Raw genomic sequence first — 23,884 nt, forward strand, 5'->3', positions numbered from 1 at the left:
GGGACAGAGGCAGCCAAGTATGGCCTCACCTTATACCAAACAGCAGCAACAAGCCCAGTTTCCTCATGAGGTACCTGGACTCCAACCAGTACTCTTCCCACAGCTGGTATCTACTTGGCCTACAAGTCAACAAAAAGAAAGCTAGCCCCAGGCTCAACAGCTTCACCAAAGAAACAGATGTTCATAGATGATATATTCCAGGGGTGGCAAACCTATGGCATGCATTGTTTATAGTATTGAAAGTTCCAAAAGTTTCACCATCATTGGTCACTACACTTCTCCTAAAGATTTTCCCTGGTCCTGTCTTTCCCGTGTGTGGTTCTGTTTATAGCCCAGGTGCTTCTCCTAGCAGGTGGTTCCCTGATGGTACTGTTTATCCCAGGATCTAATCCTCCAGCAAAGAACTCAGCTAGCTTTCTTGTTTGCAAGCAACATACATTGGAAAAAGAATGTGTTAGGGAAATGTTCCTGGGCACAAATATTGGAGGACAAGGTTAAAAGTTCAAGCTCAACAAAGTGCTGGAGGAAAATGCAGCCGTATTGTAAGAACCACAGGCATGTAACGGGACAGAGAAAGTCTGTGAGGGCTAGGGGCCATAAGAAAGGACCTACAAACTTCCCTCCAGGCTTCCTCTCCTCCCTTCCCTCTGTCAGCCCTAGCTTCATTCTCCAAAGTCCAAGACCCTGGGAATTAAAATGCAGATGAGCTCGGGTTTGACCTGTCTGACCAGGGCAGGAAAACGGAGGAGGCAACTTCTCTGTCTGAAGATAATTTACCAAAGGAAATGGGATGAAGTGGATGCTGACCAGTCAGTACTAACAAATACAAGGAAACCCACAGTCTCTGGTTAGAAAAGAAAGGGCTTTCCAGGAAGCCACACTCTGGTGGAGACAAATTTCCAGTGTGGAGAAAGTTGTTTTTGTTTACACATGAAAAAAAGGTGGAAAATATTTGCCTTACAGGCAACAATATAAAGAACAGAGAACCAGAGTTACCAATGTCAGGAAAGAATCCCTTCCATGCCACAGACTATTGAATCAAAGGAAAGAGGAGGGGAGAATCCTTGAGAATAATCTCCCAAAATGGAGTAAATGAAACAAAGAAATTAAAATAAATAGGCATATGAAATGAAGAGACTATACTCAGTAACCACATAATTGAGTTTTTAAAACAAAAGCACTAGCACAAGTGCAGAAAACATATGTTGAGGAAGTGTTTGAACAGACAGATGGAAAACAACCAAGTTATCCATACCTAGTTACATATCTCCATGAAAATTTAGAATTCTATGGATACATTTTTTCAGTCCTAAAAGTAAAAACAAAAAACTTAACTTCAATGAAGTTTTTTAAAGATAGAACAGAAATGCAAATTTTATAATTAACTCTCCTATTAAAAGATGCAGTTTCAAAATGACTTCAGAAATAAAAGTTACATAATGTCTAAGGGGAAATTAAAGTAAAAGAGTCACTAAGATTTATTGGGGATTTAAACACATGTACATCTAGCTGGAAGGGTAGCTCAGTGGTGAAATGTGAGTGTACCATATGTGAGGCCCTACATTCAATCCCCAGCACCACAAATAAATAAAATTTAAGAATAAAATGTGTCCAAAATTGTGTCAGATATGTGCTAGATGTCTTATTTGTATTAATTCAATTCTCATAAAACTCAACCAATACACGTGTCAATATTATTACCATTTGCCAAATGAAGCCACTGAGGTTAAGCTTGGCAAAGTTCCACAGTAGGTGGGAACACCTGGATTTAAACCCAGACAGCCAAGCCCTGGTGCTTAACTACCACTCCAAACTACCTCTCCAAAATTTGTCACTAGATGTAGAGAAGAATGTAACTTGTCAATGATAAAAGATATAATGTATGATAAAGAAAAAGAAACACCAGCCTGGAGCGCCCAGGTCCTTACAATTTCTGTTGCATACTTGATGTTCAGGAAATGGCTGCTGATTGAATGAATGCATGAGCTAGAAAAGATGCAAACTGAACAAGTAACAAACAAGAAAAAAATAGATCAATATAAGGAAGTTAGCAAGAGAACAGCAGCAAAAAAATAAGTACAGTCAATGCTGCTATAAGCACTTGTTTTTAAAACAGGAATCTGTTCCAAAGTGACTGATCAGATTAGGGAACACACTGCATTGCTGACGTGCTGTTTAGCCCCTGAGAGACACTGAGCAAAGGCATGTATGCGGTGAAGCTAGCCCTGCAGCAGGAAGACACACATATGCACACTTCAAATACCCACCAGCTTCCTTGGTTAATCACATGGTATGAGTCACCCTCATCCACGCCCACTGTACAACTTCCCGTCAGAATGCAGGAAACACACTTGCAATGATTTCATAATAACAATCTGTACCCCTTCCAACACCCACTTCCACAGGCGAATTTCAGATGTTTTTCAAGGTACATTGAAACACTTTTTGGAGCACTTATACATTTAGCCAACTGAACAAATGTAAAACTGGACTAGTCTGTGTGTGCGTGCGTGCGTGCGTGTGTGTGTACTGAACATGGGACACTCACACTGAGGTATATCCCATCTCTTTTTTGAATTTTTTTCAGACAGGGAGGTCTCACTAAGTCATTTAGGATAGGCTGAAACCTGCTATTTTGATGCCTCTCCTGCCTTACCTTTGCAGAGTACTGGGATTGCAGTATGTACCACAATGTGTGCCTAGCACTGGCAGCTTTATTTTCCTCGTTTTAGGTTTCTTTGTGTATTGATGGTGGTGCCCTGACCCCAATTTTTCCACAATCCCTATTATTTATTGTGTAATTGTGTACAGCGAAGTGATCATTAAGAACACACTGCATGACAGTAGATGTGCACACAGATAAAAAACGGTAACTGTAAGATATCATTAAAATCTACATTCTACAAAAAGCAACAGAATAAAGTTAATCATCATTGGTTACGTATTAAGTTACCAAAAAAGTACTAAAAATTTCTAAAAATTAAAAATGTTCATTCTCTCTGACCATATGACACTAAAATTAGTTTTAATAAAACATAATTTGGACAAAATAGCACTTTCAAGTTGAAGATTATTTTTCTAATAAATATAAGTCAAAGAGAAAATGAAATACAATTATAGAATATTCAGAAAAATACAGTAATGAGAAACATGACATAAAAACTTAAAAGCTGGTTAGAACAATGCTAAAAGGCCAAATATGCAGCTAGAGGTACTCATCTTATTAAAATCAATGGACTGGTCCATTTATCTTTAGTAGAAACAGGAAGGAGGAATTAAGGAAGAGTTAAGAAAGATGAAAATCAGGTTAAGGGTTGAAAAAAAAACAATAAATACACATAGGTTCTGCATAAGTGAGGTTGTGGGAAAAAAAAAACCAGCCAAAAAAAGAAAAAAAGTAAAAGTCTTACCCCATGGAATAAAGGAGAAAAAAATCATAAAAGTAAAATGAAAACAAAAATAATTATAAACTCTCAGAATCTAAATCAGTAAAATTTCTAAAAAATTACCATTTTTCAGAAAAAAAAGTATGAAGTATTATATTTGTGTTCGAGGAGTAACTTAAAAGTCAAACACAGAAAAACCTTGTTTCTAAATCTTAACATTTGGTCAAAGAATTACCTATAAAACAATTATCAAATCTAGGTAGTCTCAGTTCTTACTTTTCACAAGGTTGCAAACTAACAGATCTCTAGATATAAACCAAAGATTCAGAAATGCTGTTTGCCTCTGCACCTGGGTGTCTAATCTAAATTATCCACTAGCATTTCAACTTAAAGAGTCAAAGTACTTTCTTAACACTTTCGAAACAGCAGCTTGAGTACTGGAGGGAAATGCTGACAGTGCTGTTCCTGTGGCAACAGGTGTCTGCCACAAAGGAGTGAGCGGTGCCTTGGCCGTGGTGCTCCCTGGGTCCACCCCAGTACCCTGGAGCCTACAGCCTTCTCTTATGTCACCTTTCTAGCCAGCAAGGCAAGCAACTTAAGCCTTCTATCTGGGGAGAAAAAAAAAAAATTCTCCAATGAATACAACAGAAATCAATCCTCTCCACAATTACCTTTAAATTTGACGGATCAAAGTCCAAAGATTTTTTTTTATTGAGTTGGAAGAACTTAACAAACTCATTTCCTAAAGCTTTGGGGAAATGAAATCATCACTCGTTAAAAGAATTTTTCAATAATGACAGACAAGAGAAGATTTAAATGTCAGTTGATGAACTATATCATAATGCCACAATTCTAGTCAGCAGCAAAGTCCATGTAATAGGTCAGGGATCCCAGAAATACAGTAAAGATGGCACCAACTCAGCAGAAAAAACAGACTACTTAAATCTAAATCTTCACCTTAAAGAGGCAGCACAGTGTGCCAAGAGCACAGTCTCCGGAGGTGGCTGGCCTGGGCCAATGGAACGCCAGCACCACCATGTTTCTCAAGGGACATTCGGATAAGTGCTGATCTGTAAACTGAGGACGACTGCACCACCTTTACAGAATCGCGGGGTGAATCATCAGTTACCATTTGTAAAGTACTTTATTCCAAACATTGACTAATGCGCTAAGGGCCCCTGAGTGATGCTACAGAAATACAAGCCAACAATTCACGAAAACATAATTCTTAATTCCTCAGAGCATGAGTACTTAATGGCCAGAGAAATTCTTATCATGCAATATTTTCAAAAATAAATAAATTTCAGAGTTTTAAAAGCCAAATGGTAAAAATGAAAATAAGGAAAGGACTGTGGAACTGTGGATGGGCAAAGACCTTTCTAATAATAACAGTGAAAGCCATATCAAAAGAAAATCGATCAAAAGACTTAACTGCAAAAAACTTTTAAATCTGTATATCAAGGACTAATAATTAAGAAAAAATAAATACTTTAGAAAATATATATATATATATCTCCCTAAAAAGCATGAAAAAGTTCAATCAAGCAAGTCATAAATAAGTTTATTATGTATGACAAAATAGCCAACACTGTTAACAATCAGAAATACAAATTAAAATATTTTATAGTCATCTAACTGGCCAAGGTTATCACACACTGTATTATGAGCCAGTAGGCAGTCAAATTAGTATATTTCTAAATGGGAGGTTGAAAATTACAATGAAACAACATTTCCAGGGGTCACTTTGATTATATACTCAAAAAAGAATTTTATTATCAAGCCCCTTTGAACTAGCAATTAATTCCATTTCCGGGAAAAGTTAGAAAAATTTTGATTTGTTAAGAGATGAACAAAAATCAATTTTAAAAGGATGTAAAAAAACATTTTAAGTTTCAGATATAAAGCTAAACTTTCAATACTTATTTCACTGTACCATTAGTCTTTAGTATTACCAAATTTCAAAAAAAGTTTTAAAACAAACCTTTTAACAGCTTCCTTCTTCGGAATATCTATAATATCCCACCATTTTGAAAGGTAAGAGATTTCAGACCACATAAATTTCCTGCTTGAGTCTTCTTTCAGCTTTAGGACCATGTTATTAAAAATATACTGAGTCTTGTCTCTAAAGTAGTCATTGAAAGTCTTCAACCAACCTAAATCAAGACACAAATATACCACAAAGGTCTGATTCATGTGGCTAATTTCAACTCAGTCACATTCCATTGTATTAGTTGGACACCCTTAGATCTTTCATTCATGTAAAGCAAATTTGAAAATTTAACAAGTGTTTTCAATTAATGAAATTCTTTTCTTTTGACATAAGACTCAAAATCTCACTAACACTAAAAAAAAAAACCAAACTGAAAACTACACAAAAATTCACAAAAAAATGAGCAAAATAAGAAAGATGATCTAATGTCAAAAGCAGTCACTTGCCCCTACCAACTAACACAACTATTTTTCTGCAGTTTCTGGATTTTTTTTTAATCTTAAAAATTCAAATATTGCTAATAAGTAGGCACTACTATTCTATAACAAAGTAGGATGAAAGTTGCATCCTTCAATCCCACATCTAAAATTTCCCACCCACTGAATAAGTAAAGCTAAAACCAAGGACACTGTAAGCATACTGTATAAACTAAACCTAAAAGCTAGCAACAGAACAATGATGCAATTACACAGTAATGTGCATACTGAGACACAGAATTCTGCTAACCACAGGTATTTGTTTCCAAAGGCTGAGTTCAATTGTTTGGATACACAAAGTAATGCTAACCAAAGAACAAATGTATATGCCTCTGTATATGGTTTTTTCAAAACAGATCTTAAGTGTTGACAACTGTTTCTCGGGATTTTTTTCTAATTCTCAAATGTCCCAGAAATTTTGCCTAAAGCCATTAGCAATTGGGTACAGGTCCAAACACCAAATGACTAAGGCAAAAACATGGACTCCCAGCAATGTGGTAGACAACAGAAACATTGGAAAATAACTTGTTTGTATTTATGAAAACTTGTAAGGCAGAGCTTACATACTACCCGACAGAACTACTGCTCCATTGATTTCAAATTTCCTACTGAGACACGTGAGAGAACTAAAGTACAAGGGGCCCAATGGCGCTTTATTTGGTCTATGATTAGGTTAAACATTTTACATATACATTATTTGTTTGTGAAAAATAAGTAAAAATGAAAAGCTTCCTGTAACAGAGAATATAACACAACTGTTTTGACAAGATACATACGCACTTTAGAAAAAGGCACTGCTGCCATAACTATCTGTCCATGTTGATTTAATTTATTCATTCTACAGTTAATTCCTGAACACCTACAATATGACAAGCATAACATAACAAGTAAAAGCCAAATAAGAATATAGGTCAAAATATTTTTATAGGACTTTCACAATAGAAAAATGCTTTCTGTATAATTCAACTTACACAGTTAAACTTGCAACTCAACTAACTAAAAAGCCTATACCTACAGAAAACTCAAAGATAGCTCATGGAACAATAGTTTGTGAAGAATCTCATTTTGCTTCACAAAGGTACTGACCCGGAGCCCTGCCCAGGAGCCACATGTGGAGTCCCAGGAATGGGCCAAGGAAATCCAGCCCTTACATAGGAATGCTCTAACTCCTGGAACCTGTGCCAAAAATGCTCAGAACTGACCCTGAAACATCATGCAGCACCTAACAAACACTAGCTCTTATTTTTACTATAAACATCATCATCAGTCTTTAATTGTTCTTTTCCAGTCTATATAATAAAATCAGGAAAAAGGCAAACTTAAAGAGGCATTTGTAACACCTACTTCTAAAGGTGTAAAATTAAAATACTTAAACAAACTGCACCACATTTTTAAAATGTTGGTTACAACTGAATGTCACGTTTTCAATTTGCATAAAATTTACTCTTTGCCCATTATTAAAGTTTTAACTCCTACCACCTTAGAAAGAGACTGTATTTGGAAATAAGGTCTTTAAAGAGGCAATTAAGGTAAAATAAGATCAGGACGGTAGGTCTTCATCCTATATGACCTGTATATTTATATAAGAGATTAGGCCACAGATACACACACAGAAGACCATGTTACAAGTTAAGGGAAAGGGCCCTCAAAGATACTAGTCCTATAGACACGTAAACTACAACTTCCAGCCTTTAGAATGGTGAGAAAATCATTTTGGCTGTTTAAACCACCACTCAGTGCATAGTACTTTATTACAACAAGTCCTATGTAATCCAAGCGGCCTTGGAACAAACCAGTGTTCTTCCCATCCAAACTACAGACTGCAGTAAAGGGAGAAGCATATCTCATGCAGTATAATAATATTTAATTTAATACTCTACAATCCACAGTTACCTACGTATTAGATTAAGAATTCAATCTATAGGTAAATGTATCTCTGTAGTATGCTCTTCTTCTATATGTATAACAAGAACTATGTAAATGACTTAAATAGGTCTATTAGAATTATCAGCTTGAAACATCACATATGCTTTTCACCTTAATTTTAGCACATGTTGAACTTGAAACTAATTCTTAATTGACTACTGACCAAATTAGAGAACTGATCAGTAGAATGTCTCCAAAATTGATTTTTAAAAAAATTCCAGGAATATAGCATAAAGGCAAATTTAGAATGAGTAGTCTTTATAAAGTTAATAAGTAAAAGATATTGCAGAAGTATAACTGGTTATTTCTATCAGTTATAATTTGATATAAACTAACATCACTTCAAAGACTAGTTTATCACAAGTTTTCACAGAGGAAACAGTAACTGGTTAATCCACTTTGCCTTGAACACTTCAACTGCCCTTCAAAAATTACTGGGAAAATATGTCAGAGATATTTACATGAGTCAAAATACAAGTTCAGAGATGTCAACTTAAAGGCCTCCCATAAAACTCATCTATAATAGATACTAATACAGCTACAATATAGCACAATTAATGAAGAATGAACTGAAAGATAGCCTCTTGTAGTTTTCAATATTGAGTGACATAATAGTAAAATAGCTTTTATTGCTTTTATACAATACAGTAAAATCAAATATTCCCATTTACACTGAATTGGTTCTTTTTTTTCCCAAATTACAGTAAAAAACTACAATGGTATATTAAGATGAAACCAATCAGAAAGACAGCATTTTATGAAAAGTTGTATGGGATGAATTTTTGTGACATAAAATCAAATTCCTATTTCTAGATTTAATAATCTTAGAACACTGAGTTGCAAGCTAATTTACTTAAGTGGTCAATTCATAGCTTTTTCCTTTCCTTGAATACAGTTGGAAATTGAACCAGGACTAGAACAGCATTAAGAATACATTTCCACTTACTCTTTTTCACTCTAACAACACTACTACCCATAAAAGAACTTATAATAGCTATTTTAAATAAGTGCAGAAACATCTAAAACAAAGAGTGTATAACTAGAAGCTCTTCACGCAGTTATCAATCCACATTCAATATCCTATTGCATTATGTTCTAAAAATTAAAAAATAAAAAGTTGAAAACTTTACTGCTTGTTTTCCATGTATCCAAACAATTAAGCACCTACTAATTATATACTAACATATCACAAAATTAAAGTATTTTTTAAATTTTAGACTCTTGGTTATACACTGGAAGTCTGTAGAGATTTGATCCTCTTTAGAAACAAGTTTTATTTTATTCTCTTGCATACACAATACCACCCTGAGCACTTGGGTTAAGACGTGAGTGGCCTAAGTCCTGGACTCTAGAAGGATCTCCCCTTTCTTCCTTTGACCACGTCACTTTCCAAAGGATAAACCCACAGGGCAAAGAACTTGTCCTGAAGAGCCTGGCAGGCCCTCCTGAAATGTGTGTTCAAATGACCCCACACTAGCTTGAAAGCCTATCAGCATCTTTCTACCAGCCTTTCCTCAAGGAGCACTCAACCCTGCAGGTACAAGGCTCCTCACAGGCCACCATCAAAGGTCTGTAGACTGAGCACCATGTTTTCTACAAGCAAAGCACTTCCTGGCTTGGGACAAGGCTGCGTCTGCGAGCACAGGGGGACTGCACTGCACCGCAGGTTGGCTCTGCACACCGCCATGCCTCAGTGGGGAACCGGACAGCAAGCAAGCAGTTAGCTCTACACTTGCTCTTCCACATCACTGACCTATTTCTATTTTTATTTTTTCTATCATTTTTAATAACAATCTATTACAGATCTATAACTTTTAAAACATTTAAACACAAGGCATGTGGGCCTCTGTGTACTTTTGCCCCAGATCCTAATTTTAGAAGTAAGGCTGGGCACACACTACGTACCAAACTCCAAACCAGCCAATTCTTATGAATCTATTGCTCAGTGCAAACCTACAGGAGCAACAGTTTACAAATGTGTACTGATAGGTGAATGAAACACGCAGCCAAAAGAATGAAAAACAGCCATGTGGATGGAATATAAATGTGAATTTACTCCTTCAACTAGAAATGAAACCAAAAAACAAACCTAAAACCTAAAAGCTTGATATGCTCACAGTCTACTCTGATGTTAATTTAAGCCATCAATACGTTCAAGTTTCTGAAACTTTTAGAGTGAAAGAGTACTGGGATTTAACCTAGGGTCTTTACACTAAGCTCCATAATGATTCTCCCCTCCCCCTTTGTTTAAATTTTGAGACAAGGTCTTGCTAAATTACTAAATTGCCAAGGCTAGGCTTTAACTTGCAATCCTCCTGTCTCAGTCTAAATTTTTATAATATTTGTATTTAAAAGGGTTCTGTCAGTTCTAAGATGTTATAAAGTATCTATTCCGAAGAAGGTACCCTCCAGGAATAAAGTACTGTTACGCTGTTAAGATTTTAGTTGCTATAGTAATTTTTAAAAATGAAATAGTAATTCTGCTCAGAAGTAAAATAAGCACTTTTAGGACAGCACAAAAGAATTTAAGTCAAAAAGAATTATATTCAGGTAAGTATGTTACTGATAAACGTAACATACAACTTAAGCTTTCATTTATTCTATTTTCATGTGGCAGTATTCTCAAATTTAAATACAAATGAAGCCTATAAATATCTTTATTTTGGTTATTAAGTTATTCTCTATCAATAATCAATCAATAGGCTTCTTGCATCACTTGTTAATCTTTCAATATTTGACTGCAATATCTAATCTCATTCTTAAGGAGTGACATATAATCTTAACTGATATTACTTTTACTCAAATATGCAGCCGATTAATTTTAATTCCAAGGTTTCTATTGTAAGTTAGGCTTGTTTTCCCCCGTGATAAACTGTCAAAGAGTTTTAATTAACATTCTAGTTTATTCACTCGAACACGAATTGAGCATCTAATAAGGGCAAAGTAAGAAAGCAAAGCTAAATGAAAACAAATCCTACAAAGAAAATATGAACAAAACGCTGTGGGAATAAAGAAATGGTGGAGTCTCAGCGGAATCACTGAACAGAGATTCTTAGGCTAGTCATCATGTAGACGGAGGGAAAAGCATATGGGAAGACACTAAACCGCGAAGGGGCGTGTTAATTCCAGAGTGCAGCAGGCAGCCAGGACAGCTGCGCTGCAGAATACACTGCGGGGATACGGTGAGAAACAAAAATCAAAATAGAAGTAGGGGGTAGATATTAAATGTTTTCAAACCATTCTAGTTTCCTAGAGAAAATGAGAATAAAGGAGGTTAAAGTTTTCTGACATATGCTTTCAAAAATACCTGCTTTGAGGGTATAAATAGACTAAATAGAAACAGAGAAACAGGAAATGTTATAACGATCTTGTTTTAAAAAATAGTTATTAAGTGCAATATATAATATTCCAAGGAAAATAAGATGCCACAGCAGAAGGCAAAATAAAGAAAACCAGTAACCAGCTAAAGTTTCCAGAAGATTAGGATGGAATCAAAAGCGAAGCTGCCGTTTCCACAGACTTGTAAATCCTGGAAGACAGACACATCTGCTGATTCCTTTAAAATGCATTTGAACTCAAGTTTCCAAAATAAGCTAACCTTTTTATGCCAGGTGATTCAGTGTCATCTAACAGTTTCTAAGCATATCAGCTTCACTCCTATTAATTTGTTTGAGATACAGGATGTTTTAAATTCACAAAAGATGCTGTCACTGGAAATTTTACCCCAAACCACAAGAACATATTTGCATTACTGTTAGGACACCTGGGGTTTGGCTCATCCTTTAGCCATATGATGTCTACCTGTGACCTCTGACTGTGTTATTTTCTAATCGTCCTTTAAAATACCTGCACACCTTGAAATCTGATACTTGGAACTGTGAGATCAGCCTCCAGTCCAAAGTAATTTCTAAATCTGTACTAAAGTTATTCCCCTTTCTTAATAGACACCATCCGTGAGCATCTACTAGTGCCAACTGAGGACACTTGAAGCCTAGTAAGTCTTCTCTGAATCAAGCTTACTTGCTTGAAATAATGAGAAAAGTCTATTATGAGAAGTGACTTCCTTAGGGCACGTGAGAGGACTACTTAGCCTTCTGGTCAGACATGTTGGTCAAATTACCAAAGTTTCTACAAAAACTGACTTTAAAACCTGCAAAATACTACTTCTAAATCACTTTCTAATTATAAAAAAAAACATAGCTAGAGGAAAATTATTCACTATTTCATGTATTAATGTAGTACTCAAGGACAGAATATCAATTTCAATAACAAAAGACCAGAAAAATCAAAAGGAAAGGACAAGAAATAGTGATAAAATGTCCACTTTTGCAAAGTAGTTAATAAAATCATTTATATGATTAATAATACTAAAGTAGATGACACATGGCATGGCAATGCTTACAATACTTTTTGCTAGATGCTCCGTATGGTTTTGGCAGTGTTACCCACAAAAAACAGGGTGACATGTAACAACTGTTTCAAGCCCTAACTCTGAAGCCAAGATCTTACGAGTTCAAACCCAGTTCCACCATGGACATAATACTTACCTTCTCTCCTCCCACTTTTCTCTGTCGTAAATTGCTAAGTCATGGATTATAATATAAAAATGCCTAGGTCAGTGCACAAAACATGCTAAATTCTCAAGGTGTCAGTAATTATTTTTATTAGCAGGACATTGGTGAGCTTTGAAATAACCAGGATGAGGGTTCTGAAATGAGGGGAATCAGGAGATACTTAAATGACCCTCCATCAAGAGCCAGTGAACACATGTGTTCCTCACAGAGTGAACTCCAGTAAGAGCCCAAACCATCTGCATTTTCTTCCTCTAAAAAAGGAATTCCAACAAATTTTAAATGGTTCCTACAAACAGAACTCTGAAGCTCCAGGTAATTTAATTCTTCAATGGAATCATTCTTTTAACAAAGTTGCCAGATAAAATATAGGATATAAGTTAAATATGAACTTCAGATACATAAGGAACACTTAGATTAAGTATGTCGACACATGTATCCAACTAAAACTCTATCCACAGCTTATTCAAATTTAACTGAGTATCCTATATTTCACTTGCTGTATCTGACAGTATCTTGCAATATGCTAAACTGGCTAATGCCCATAAAGCAAGCGAAGAAACAGAATCATGGTGATTAAATAAAGCACCTTAAGAGACAATATTATTCCAATAAATGGAAATAACATGCACTTTAGCATCAGCCAAATGAGAAATTAAAATTCAACAGCCTCTGGGAATTTATAATTGACTGACATTGAACAAATTACTACATCTTACCTCAGCCCCCCTGCCCTCACCAGTTCAATGTGGCTTAGTTTAGCCCGTATCCCTCCCCTGATGTGGACAGGCAATGAACGTAGCTACCTCTCAGTTTTCCCAATACTATGTGAGCTCCAGAAACTCAAGTGTTCCACTACGGCTGTTAAAACCAAGAATCCACTTTATCCTGCTGTAGCTAAACCAAAGAGATAGAGTACTCCCCAAATTACATAAGCACAGACCTCTCCACCTACTGACCTACTTCCACAAGGTGGCTTCCTTTGGCAACCAGCTAGAGACACTAGCCAAACTGTTTGCAGCCTCTGACTGTACTTGACAATCTTGAGCAGAAACCTTTGGAAATGACATCACACTGTGATTTCTTCACATTTTTTTTAAACTTTCTTAGAAAAACAATTGATATTCATTTCAAAAGATTATATAATACTCTATATGCAAAAAAATTTGTTTTCATTCAGTCAATAAGAAAATTCTACAAAATGCATAGAAGAAAATAATTTTCCAGTATAACTTGGGGGACCATGTCTTCCCCTATTTCAGAGTCATACTACCACCTGGGGGATTATTTTCTAATGTTCATTTTACAAATTGTTGAACTAACAATATGGTGCTCAACCTTCCATTAAGTATACCTTATCTTTTCTCTACAGACTGTGATTTCTTTGAAGGAAAATTAACTAAATATTTCAGCAGTTTAACTAGTGGGAAGCAAAGAATTAAGATTGTAGATACAAAGGTGCTGTAATTGTATTTTAATCAGCTTATTAAGTATAACACGAACATGTATCAATCAACTAACATTTAATTTCATGGTCTATGATTCAAAACTTTTCAAAAGCATTACAGTACAAAGTTATCAGCATTTACCTAACAATTCTTTCCCAATTTTGTTTTAACTCATATAAATCATGTAAATGTCATGAAATTGTTACATATTTTACAGACTGAGAAAAAGACATAACTAGGAATTTTATTAAAATACAAACATTTGTTTGAAATTTAGCTTTTCTTGCAAGATATTACCAACTCAGTGTATAATGAAAAAAATTCTTATATCTATATATCTATGTCTATACCTATATCTATCACAACATAAATTCTTTTAAACTGGGGAACTAAATGCAGAAATCATTTAAAAAGTGTATTTCAAATCTTCCTGTCCCTAACAGATTTAAATCCAATAATGAAACTTTTAAAATAAGATAAAAAGTTTGTTTTATTATTGCAGAAATATAAATAAATCTCTATAAATCTCATTTAGTAAGTAAACTGCCTAATTGCACATTCATTTAAGTCTTCTACAAAGATTTCCCATCAGAGTCACATTTGGACTTGGAATGAATGTACGTATATTTTTTCTCCTATTAAAACAGTGATTTTTCATGATCTGAATGATTCAGTTTTTCACAGGATAATTTATCAATATGCTATTTTCGTTAAGGAACAGTGAAAATTATTTTTAAAAGTCAGCAGGTTCTTTTCTTTAGCATTTTGCTTGATGGCAAAAACTGTTTTAGTTTTAAAAGATATGCTTTTGACCATTATTTTTAACTCAAGTGGAAAAGGGCCTGAGGGTAAGGGTCATTAACATCTTTTACTAAGACAAAAAGATTCCACTGTGGTTGCTAGGATACCAACAGAGGATTCATTTACAGCAGTCAGAAACAGTTATTAGGGATGTCCTCTCACAAACCTATGTACTAACTATAGCAGGAACTCTAATGCAAACAAACAGAGAAATCTAAAAGGCAAGGATAATCCCTGCCCTCAAAAAGCTTAACACTATCCGTTGTACAAAGTACATTTTCAATTTTTTTTTTTTTTCAGGAAACAGGAATAAGACATCAGAGAGACAGAAAGTTAAAGAAAAACAAAGGCCAAAAAACAAGTCAACTGTTTCACCCTAACACTGCAGACTTAAAATCATTAGTTTACTAACGGGTAGAACTGAATCATAATTCGGTACTATGTTCCAATTTTCAGGCATTCTACACCCATCAGTTAATAAGACAGTTCCGGTTCTTATTCAACCTACAAGTCAGGGAGCAGACAAACAGAGTGTTCTGTATCTCTATACCTCCATATACAAGAGGTGAGGGGGGCAATACAGCAGCTATGGCGACAAGCATGAAGACAAGCAGGAGAAGGCCTTGCACATTCAGCAATCATTAGTCTATGCCAACAACGGGCTATGTGAACAGAGTCTGGCACATGACCTCTGCCACTCACGGTTACTCTAGTCAAACATCCAAGGACACCGACAGGAGATAACGCCCATGTCCCTTGCTACCTAAGTAACCCTAGCAAGCCGGTCACAATTTAGCATGAATAGTGATCCAACCTTCAAGGTTACTATAAGCATTGGATCTTTATAAAACATTCAGCACTTTGCCGGGTAAAGCACAGATTTAACTACGTGCCCATGTTGCAAAATAATGAGGTTGGTGGAAAATAAGGATGGCTGAGAGGGAAAGGACAAAGAGGTTAAAAAAAATAAAAATAAAAATGGGAAGAGAAACAGGCTAAAAACAAGTGTGTTCAGATCTAAAGTTGTATTTTCATAGAAATACAAAGGAATACATGCCAATAAACTACTGGAAAACAATATAAATCACAGACAAATTCATACTGGGTAAACTGTCAGACTACCCAACAGAAGGGTGGTGCTCTGACAGAAGTAACAAAATTGAGAGATACAGAGAAAGGAACAAATGGAAACATTATGAAGCTCTTCAAAAGAAGTCTTCAGAATCACATTCCCCAAAAGTGCTGCAATTCAGTTCCCTAGGCATTCACACTGGGCTGTGTCCTCACAGCACAAATATGCACATTAAATCACCTGGCCCATTGTAACTGTAGCAATTTCCCCTTACCTTGAAGGAAAAAATCTCTGGCCCCAAGCAATGAAAGCCATCTTATGTTACAATAATGAAACAAGAGCAGCTACTGTCATGCCAGGCATGAATCCTTTACATTTCACCCCTTAAAGGAGTTACTATTGCCCTGACTCTACCAGAGACAAAAATCTCAGAGGGACTGAATACTATAATTTGCCTAAAGCCATAGGGCTAGGTTCATACCCATGCCTGCTGGATTTGATACAATGAACACCAAAGTTCCGGACCACTCCTCCATATCAAGATTCAAGCTTCCCCATGAGCACTGGCTTTTTTGAAGTAGAATTTATGGACAGGAAGTAATTCTTCCATGCTACATTTTACCACAAGCACCTAAAACGAACTATCAGTATCCTTCAATGTGCACAGCTTTCACCCACAGAAGTCCTTCTCAATCTCTTCTATATTGCACAAATACTATCTCTGAATGGCATGTAATTGCATAAAATGAGAATACTAACATATGACATGAAAGGAATGCATTACTGTTAAAAGTTAGAGAATAAGGTCCCCAAAATGCGAGCAGTGGGCTCTCCTGGATTCTTACTAAAGAACTCTGGTCTACAGGAGCTTGTCAACCTCTAGCTTCTGAAGCGTATTTTACCTGGGTCATTATGGGAGTGAGGCACGACAAACACTTGCAGCGGCTCAGCGTCCCATTCGTTAGCTTCATACTTAATGTCAAAGCCTTGCTTCCACACTCCACCATCAGGATTATCAAAAGGAATGAGATCGTAAACATCCAACATCTAAAAGCGAGGGAAAAAGATAAGGTTTCACCACTGGTAATTTGTGTTTAATGTTGATAAATACTTGATCAAAATTCTTCGCTGCTACACTCTACATACATATTTTATAGAATTGAAATGCTGAAGGCATACAACAGTTAACTAACATTCAAAAGCCAGGAGAGCTGGCTGTGCTACGTAATCTAAAAATAATCCCCTCCCCTGTTTTTATCAAACATAATTTCATTCCATTCATTTTTCTCTTACATCACTTCCAATCCAAATTGATAGAAATTCATAGGGACTAAACAAATTCATGAAATTTTCTTAAGACAAAGTATTTCAGCATTTTTAAATATAGTACTAAAAATGATTTTTGCACTGCACTTAGGTCATCTTTACGTTATAATCGATCTCATATCTTTTTAGGGGGTGTCTTTTTTGACACAGGGTCTCACTCACTATACGGTGCAGGATGGCCTGGAGCTCACTCTGTAGCCCAGGCTGATCTCGAACTCTCAATGATCCTCCTGCCTGAGCCTCTGAGTGATAGGATTACAGGCATGCACTGCTACATCTGGCTCAATCTCCTATTTTTAAAGTCTATATTTGAAAGAAAATGTATCTGTAATTTGTTCTATCTAGCACATGTCATATTTACCTTTCTTGTTTAAAAAATAAAATTATAATTGGGTCCAGTAGGTGCAATCATTTCAAAATAGAACAAAATTTTAAAACTGAAATTTAGCTTTTAAGAGTCCACATTTTTTTAGAGCAGGTCTTGGTGATGTACACCACTCTCCCAGGTACTTAGGAGGCTGAGTAAGGAGAATCTCTTGAGCTCAGGGATTGTAGGGCTGCCTGGCAGCACTGTTATACACTATCTCAAAAAACGATTAAAAAATAAGCAATTGTTTTCTAGCTTTTCAATGCAGTATTTCTTCTAGCTAGTAATCTATCTGAACACAAAGGAAAAAAAACTGCCCCAAAACAAATACTTAATACTTTACTTTTGTCTTTATAATCCCCAAAATACAAAATATGACAAAAAACACAACCAATCATTTATAAAATTTAAAATATGAGATATTAGACTCAAAAAAAATCACATGCTGCAGATATCAAATCTTAGTACAAAGTAAGTTATAAAAACATTAAAAATACTAGCAAATTTTTAAAAAGTAACTACAAAGGCCATAAAAAGTAACTATAAGGCTATAATTTATCTCCTGATATGAAGCACATACCTTAAGTAAATAAAGTAAAATTCCCCCAAAGATAAGCTTAATAAATTCTTGGGAGCCAGGTGGCTAGGAGGATGCATTAGTGCTATCCGCTAGTCCTCCTGGTTCTTTCTTGGGCCCTCAACTCCCTCTGTTCTCCTCACTCTGCCTATGGGCCTGGATGCTGGGCAACTCCCTTCTACCCAACCCACATTTAGGAAAAAAAGTTCCGCTGTTCCTTCAGGGTAATTGACAAAGCTCGGTAACAAAGTGCTCAATCAAAACCAAAGGGAGGCCTAGCCTGGAGGAACAGGTGTATCTGCAAAGCACAGGGTTAGCGCCTCTCTGGACATGACCGCACATGAGCCAATGAGGTGACAGCTGCAAGGCCTGGGCCTGGCCTTCAGCTTGGCCTGGGAGCCGGGGCCTTAAGATCAGATGATGCTGTGCATCCCCAGGCTGCAGACCAACTACTTTTGTTCCACTTTACAATCTTCACTCCATTTGGTCTTCCCAGAGTTCTAGTTCTGATCTAAGTTTTGATCTAAGGCACAAAGTGAAACATAGCTCACCACTAGGTGCAGTGCAGGGGACAATGGGGGAACACACAGGAAGGATCACAAAAGACAGAGGTCCTCTCTGACCCTGGTTTTCAGTTACATTATCCTCTACAACACTGTTTTCCAAATGAAACACAATGCAAGCATTTGGAAAATGTGCAATCTTTAATTTTCTACTAAAATGAAACAAATTAAAATTAATTTTGAAGATATAGCTTAACCAAGTAACAGTAAGAGCAGTGCTTTTCTTATAGTCTCCAAAAGAAGGTAAATTTGGCAAAAGTAAACCTTATAAACATGGTAGAGGCATACAAAAGACACAGTCACAAGAAAACTGAAACAAAGCTACAGAATTTTATCACCAAAAAAAAAGGTAATGACATGACTAATCAAATCACTGTGCACAAATTGAAACTGGAATCCAGAGTTTAAACAACTTACCAAAGAAGAACAGACCCAATCAACCTTAAAGCCAAAACAGAAAGGCCTGTGATCATTACTGAGTGTCTACATTACCTGCACATCGGGATGCTGACTACCCCTTTGGGAAGCAAACAGACAGTCCTTAGGGTCCACCTGAAGGGATGACTGTGCAGGCAGAAACCGTGAGCCGGCACCTTGGCTGAAATTGCCTTGTAAACTTCTGGAACCATCCTCCACAGACTCACTCAAATTGATGACCGAGTCTCTAATATTTGAGATGATCTCATTATTTTCAGCCAGCAAGCGCTCCAAATGGTCTATTTTTTCTTGCAACATTGAGAGCTGGCCCTATAATAGAAAAAAAGAAAAAGACAGCTATATGAAACAGCTCTGCGGAGCCACACATTTTTTTCCTTAAGTATGTGACTACCCTCCTGGGCAGCCACTCAGCCTTCGCTGTCTACGTTTTCAAATGAGATCACAAAAAGCATAAACACGGGCAGGAGTGAAACACCAAATGTACAGGAGAAAATCTCCATAGCATAGCTTCAATCTTTGTTTAATTGTATTTTTAAATGTGCAACACAAGGAACAAACGAACTTTGGAATTATTTTCATATGTCCCCTAAACTCACCTCTAAAAGATCTTTGGGTCTCTAGAATCACTAAGTGTAACAGGATATTATATTTAAGTATGAAATAGTGAATATAAGTTTAATTGACTTGAGTTACTCATAAAGGTCAAAAAGTATGAACCTGACACAGATAATGATCTTACATCCCAAGCTTTAGCATTAGTGCACAATCCTAATAAGTATAATCTACAGAAAACATTCAGTTCACCACTCTTCATTACACATAAACATGAGCACATCCCAAGTATGTCATTCAACTGCTTTTACAAAGCAGAGTGACTTTGTTTTTGTTTAATTGATCTTTACATTAAGAGATTTGCTGTTTCTATAACACAAACTTTTTTTATACAGAGAATACCTCAGCTTCAGAGAGCAAGGACAACCTTTGTCCTTTCACACTAGTATCACGGATTCCAAGCATACAGTAGGTGTTGATCTACTTGCCAAATGGTCCCCAAGTTTCTGGAGTATAACAGAAATTCTTTAGTGAATAGTCACTATATCAGGCATAATACAACATGCTAGGAAAATAGACATGCCTAAGAGATATCCAGTAGTCTTTGAATGCACAATGCTACATTATAAGCAACAGTCTCACCTCTGCATCACAAAAAGTCCACATTAAGGTTTAAAAAACAGTAACTATCTGCATGGCAAACAAACAGCTCCAGACATTTATCTTCAGGAAATAAAGGGAAGACAAAAGGAACGAAGGGAAAAGAGAAAAAAAAATTTAAATATTCAAAACTAAAGGACTGGTCAAATGGTCTATCTGTATGATGAAATAATCTTTAGTTACAAAAAAATTAGACATATATATCTATTTAAAATATAAGGAAAGGTATCTTCAGGAGACAAACTGGAGAGAAGATTTTAAAATAGAATATATAAAAAAATCATGCATGTAACAGAGCTCAAAAAAATACATTCATACAGGATGGCTAAAAGCTAGCTGGTATTTATATCTTTTTTAAGCCTATTTTGAATGTCTGTCGACTCTGTAGTGGTGGGAGGTATAAGAATTATGCTCGCAGGTTACTGGTCAGTTGAGCAAGAGAAAGGACCAACTTACTAGACTGCGATCTTCTAAAAGAAGGCCAGTCATCTGAGCAAACTATGCCAGTATGAAGAGACAAGGAAAGAAATTTTAGAATAAGAACAAATTATTCAAAAGTAGCAGCTCATTATTCTATTGAGAGGCCCGGGAAGGCACAATTCTTAGGGTGACAATCTAAATACATAGGGCTAGAGAGGCAAGGAGCAAAAGACAGCCCTCTCCATCCATGGACCTCCCTATTCAAGGCACGTGACAGAAATAGCCTCCAGTGTACAGACTAGTCCTTGCAAGCTGTGTCACTGTAGCAAGGCGGGGTGGAATGGCACCACAAGGTAGAATTCTAAAGCCTGTTCATCAGAACATACAAAGACAGGAAATGCAAGGCTTTTAGCACAGATCTCTCCCTGCAAGATAAGCCCTGTTTTCTGTAGTGACGAACAAGAGACTGTACATCAATTGACATCTGAAAATGTCACAACATAGAAAACTTGAAGGAAGTTCAGCAAACAGAGAAGCTAGCTGAACTGTGAGGATTTCAGATCTACTAAGCAGATAACACTATCGTAGCATAAACCCTTTGCTATAAGCAAACATCAAGGTTGATTATGAATGGTTCTCCATGGTAAGACCAAACAGTGGTTCTCTGACATAACCCAGAATTCAGCTCAAAGGTGCAAAAAGATTTGCGTTCAGGTACACTGCTAACTAATCTATATGTATGTATCTTTCTAAACAGATATGCTCTCAAAGATTAACTGCAACAAAGGAAGAAGAAAACCATCATTTGTTATCACAACATCACAGATTGTGGTTTTCTGAAATCGGTTCTGTTGAATTTTTCCAACAGTGAAGATACGAATCCCCTTCAGTGTTACAATTTCTACTGCAACAGGTAACAGAAAAGCATGTTCTTATTTCAAGCAGAATTAGAACCTGTTGATTTTACCTTTAGTAAAGGTACACATCTAGAGAAAACAAAACTTTCGCCTAAAATGCCACTATCTCAGAGCTTCTAAAGATGCCACGTTTTTATCTCATCCGTACAGCACTATATTACTTCAATCTTAATACATGAGTATCAGATTTTAATATAATTCTCCTGATCTTTCTATACTGTGGGAAAAAAGTCATTTTTGGAACCAATCTGACTACAACCCAGCAATTACACACTGAAAAAGAAGGGGCTCTCTCCTAGGATGGTTTTTACTATAATCTTGGTCCATAACCTAAGGATATTATTCAAAATAAACATTACACAATGTTGCATGAAGAGGGGCCCTAAAGACGTGAAAGATGGACTTTCAGTCTCACTGTACCTCTAAAGATACAAAGAATGATCAGGCCTGAAATTGTGTACTGAGTTAAGTGCATGGAGAATTGTGGCCCAGGGAAATGTCACCATAATGGCCTAATGAGGATTCATTTTTTAAACCATTTTATGCGGTGGCCAATGAACAGTCAAAGTTCTTGACATACATCTCATAAGCAAAACTTCTGCCAATGACAGAGAGGAGAGGTGTGACCTTAAAACGATGCACTTGTAGTCAGCATTAAAGAAACAAAAATCATAGATAATGTTGCAATTATGCTGATAAGTCCAAGAACACTGATAGTAATATTGAAAGAGACAATTTTCTGTAAGGCAAGAAAATCACTTGTGAGAAAACCGCTTTATTCTTTGATTTGCTAATCAGTTCTATAGGGAGGCCAGACACTGCACTGCTGAGGAGTGGGGAGGAAGGTCATATTTGATTTTCTCTCTAATGGGGAAAAGAAAAGCTGAACAAAAAATCACGGATATCAAAGACATCTGAGAGAGCAAATTTAGAGTCTACTCCGAGAAAGAATAGGATCAGTATCCACCCAGTCCTATGAACAAAATCAATGACTGTGTATCTACAGCTAAATCTAAACTTATTACCTAATTATTTGCCCTAGGGAGGACACCAGCTGCTGGGGCCTGGAGCCACTGTAATCACTCAAGCGCAGCTGAATTTGCACATCTCCTTCCTGCTTGTAACAACTGAAAAAATGTCTCTTCCCCCTCCCTTTCCCAAAGGCCTATGCTGAATTCCAGTCTCATCTCCAAATTGCTCAGAGGCTTTGTTCTTTTCATTAAAACCCTTTCAATGCTGCTCCATCTAAGGTCCCTTCCAAAAACAATTCATTCTCAGCAGGGTAACATGTGCTATGATATCAAACTATTACTCATTCTCATAGGTCAAAAATCATCAAATATTACCAGTTTCATATTGCATGAATCACACATTGTACTGAATATTATATCCAGTACATACAGTATATGTACTGTGTGTGTGTGTGTATATATATATATATATATATATATATACTGTATAATATATTATTTAAAAAGTTAACTTTTTAAAAGTCGGTCAGACTCCCATGCATCCCTGAATCCCACACAGTGGTAGATTTGGGGTGTCAACAGGACTGAACTGAAGGATCCACACAGATAAAGCACTGACTGTTCTGTACTCTAGCAGGCACTGAGGGCCCTTTCCTCCTCTGCTGAAAGGCAAAGCCAGGTGGTCTGGCACTGGTTCACCTGACTGCGCTTCCCCAGGTGTGTCTGTGAGGGTATCAGCACAGTGTGAGTCAGCAGACTGAGGGCCAAGTTCTGCCCACCATGTGGACAGGCACCACCCACGCAGCAAGAGGCCTGAGTGAACCAAGAGACAGATAAGGGCAAAATCTCACCCTCTCTTCCAGAGCCAGCACACCTTCGCCGGTCTTTGGATGTCAGGATGCCGGTTTTCTTTGGTCTTTAGGCTGTAAAGCTCACACCAGAAGCGCCCAAGACTCAAGCCTTCAGCTGCAGCCTGAATGCTGCACCCTCAGCCTCCCGGTGCAGAGCCTGCAGACAGGCCGGGTCACACTACCAGTTTCTCTGGTTCTCCAGCCTCAGCACAACCCACTGTGGGCCTTCTCCCAGCCTCTCTAACCAAGGAAGCCAGCTCTCCCAATAAAGCCTGTCTGCCTGTCTGTCTGTCAGTGTCTCTCTCTATAGTTCAGCACATCAATTATATATCCTGACAAAAAGACTCCACATTGTTTCCCGAGGACCTACCCCTTCAAGGACATACAGGGACTATCAGAGTCTCCAATCCTGCTTCTCTTTACGTGCTCTTATCAATTCACCTCCCATTCCAACCAGTACCTGAGGACCCCGCCACAGGTGGCCTCGTAAACTCGCCAGAGCCTCCCTCTCTTCCCAAGCCTGATGAAAAGCACCGTGTCCTGCCCGACCTTGCGCATCACATAAGGAGACT

The 23,884-nt window shown here is 36.9% G+C and overlaps 1 protein-coding gene across 1 annotated transcript in view; it reads right to left on the reverse strand.

Annotated features, from left to right (window-relative positions):
* Man2a1 (mannosidase alpha class 2A member 1) overlaps positions 1 to 23,884 on the reverse strand; it is a 162,335-nt gene that overhangs the window by 121,763 nt on the left and 16,688 nt on the right. Inside the window, exons 2-4 of the mRNA XM_063245471.1 lie at positions 18,996 to 19,250; positions 16,573 to 16,717; positions 5,368 to 5,539 (exon numbers count right to left, since the gene is read on the reverse strand). Coding sequence (XP_063101541.1) covers positions 5,368 to 5,539; positions 16,573 to 16,717; positions 18,996 to 19,250 — 572 coding nt within the window. The remainder of the gene's footprint in view (positions 1 to 5,367; positions 5,540 to 16,572; positions 16,718 to 18,995; positions 19,251 to 23,884) is intronic.

The sequence above is a fragment of the Cavia porcellus genome, unplaced genomic scaffold (assembly GCF_034190915.1).
Source record: "Cavia porcellus strain 051 isolate PalLab524CR breed Dunkin Hartley unplaced genomic scaffold, mCavPor4.1 scaffold_2, whole genome shotgun sequence".
In the NCBI taxonomy this organism is placed as follows: domain Eukaryota; kingdom Metazoa; phylum Chordata; class Mammalia; order Rodentia; family Caviidae; genus Cavia; species Cavia porcellus.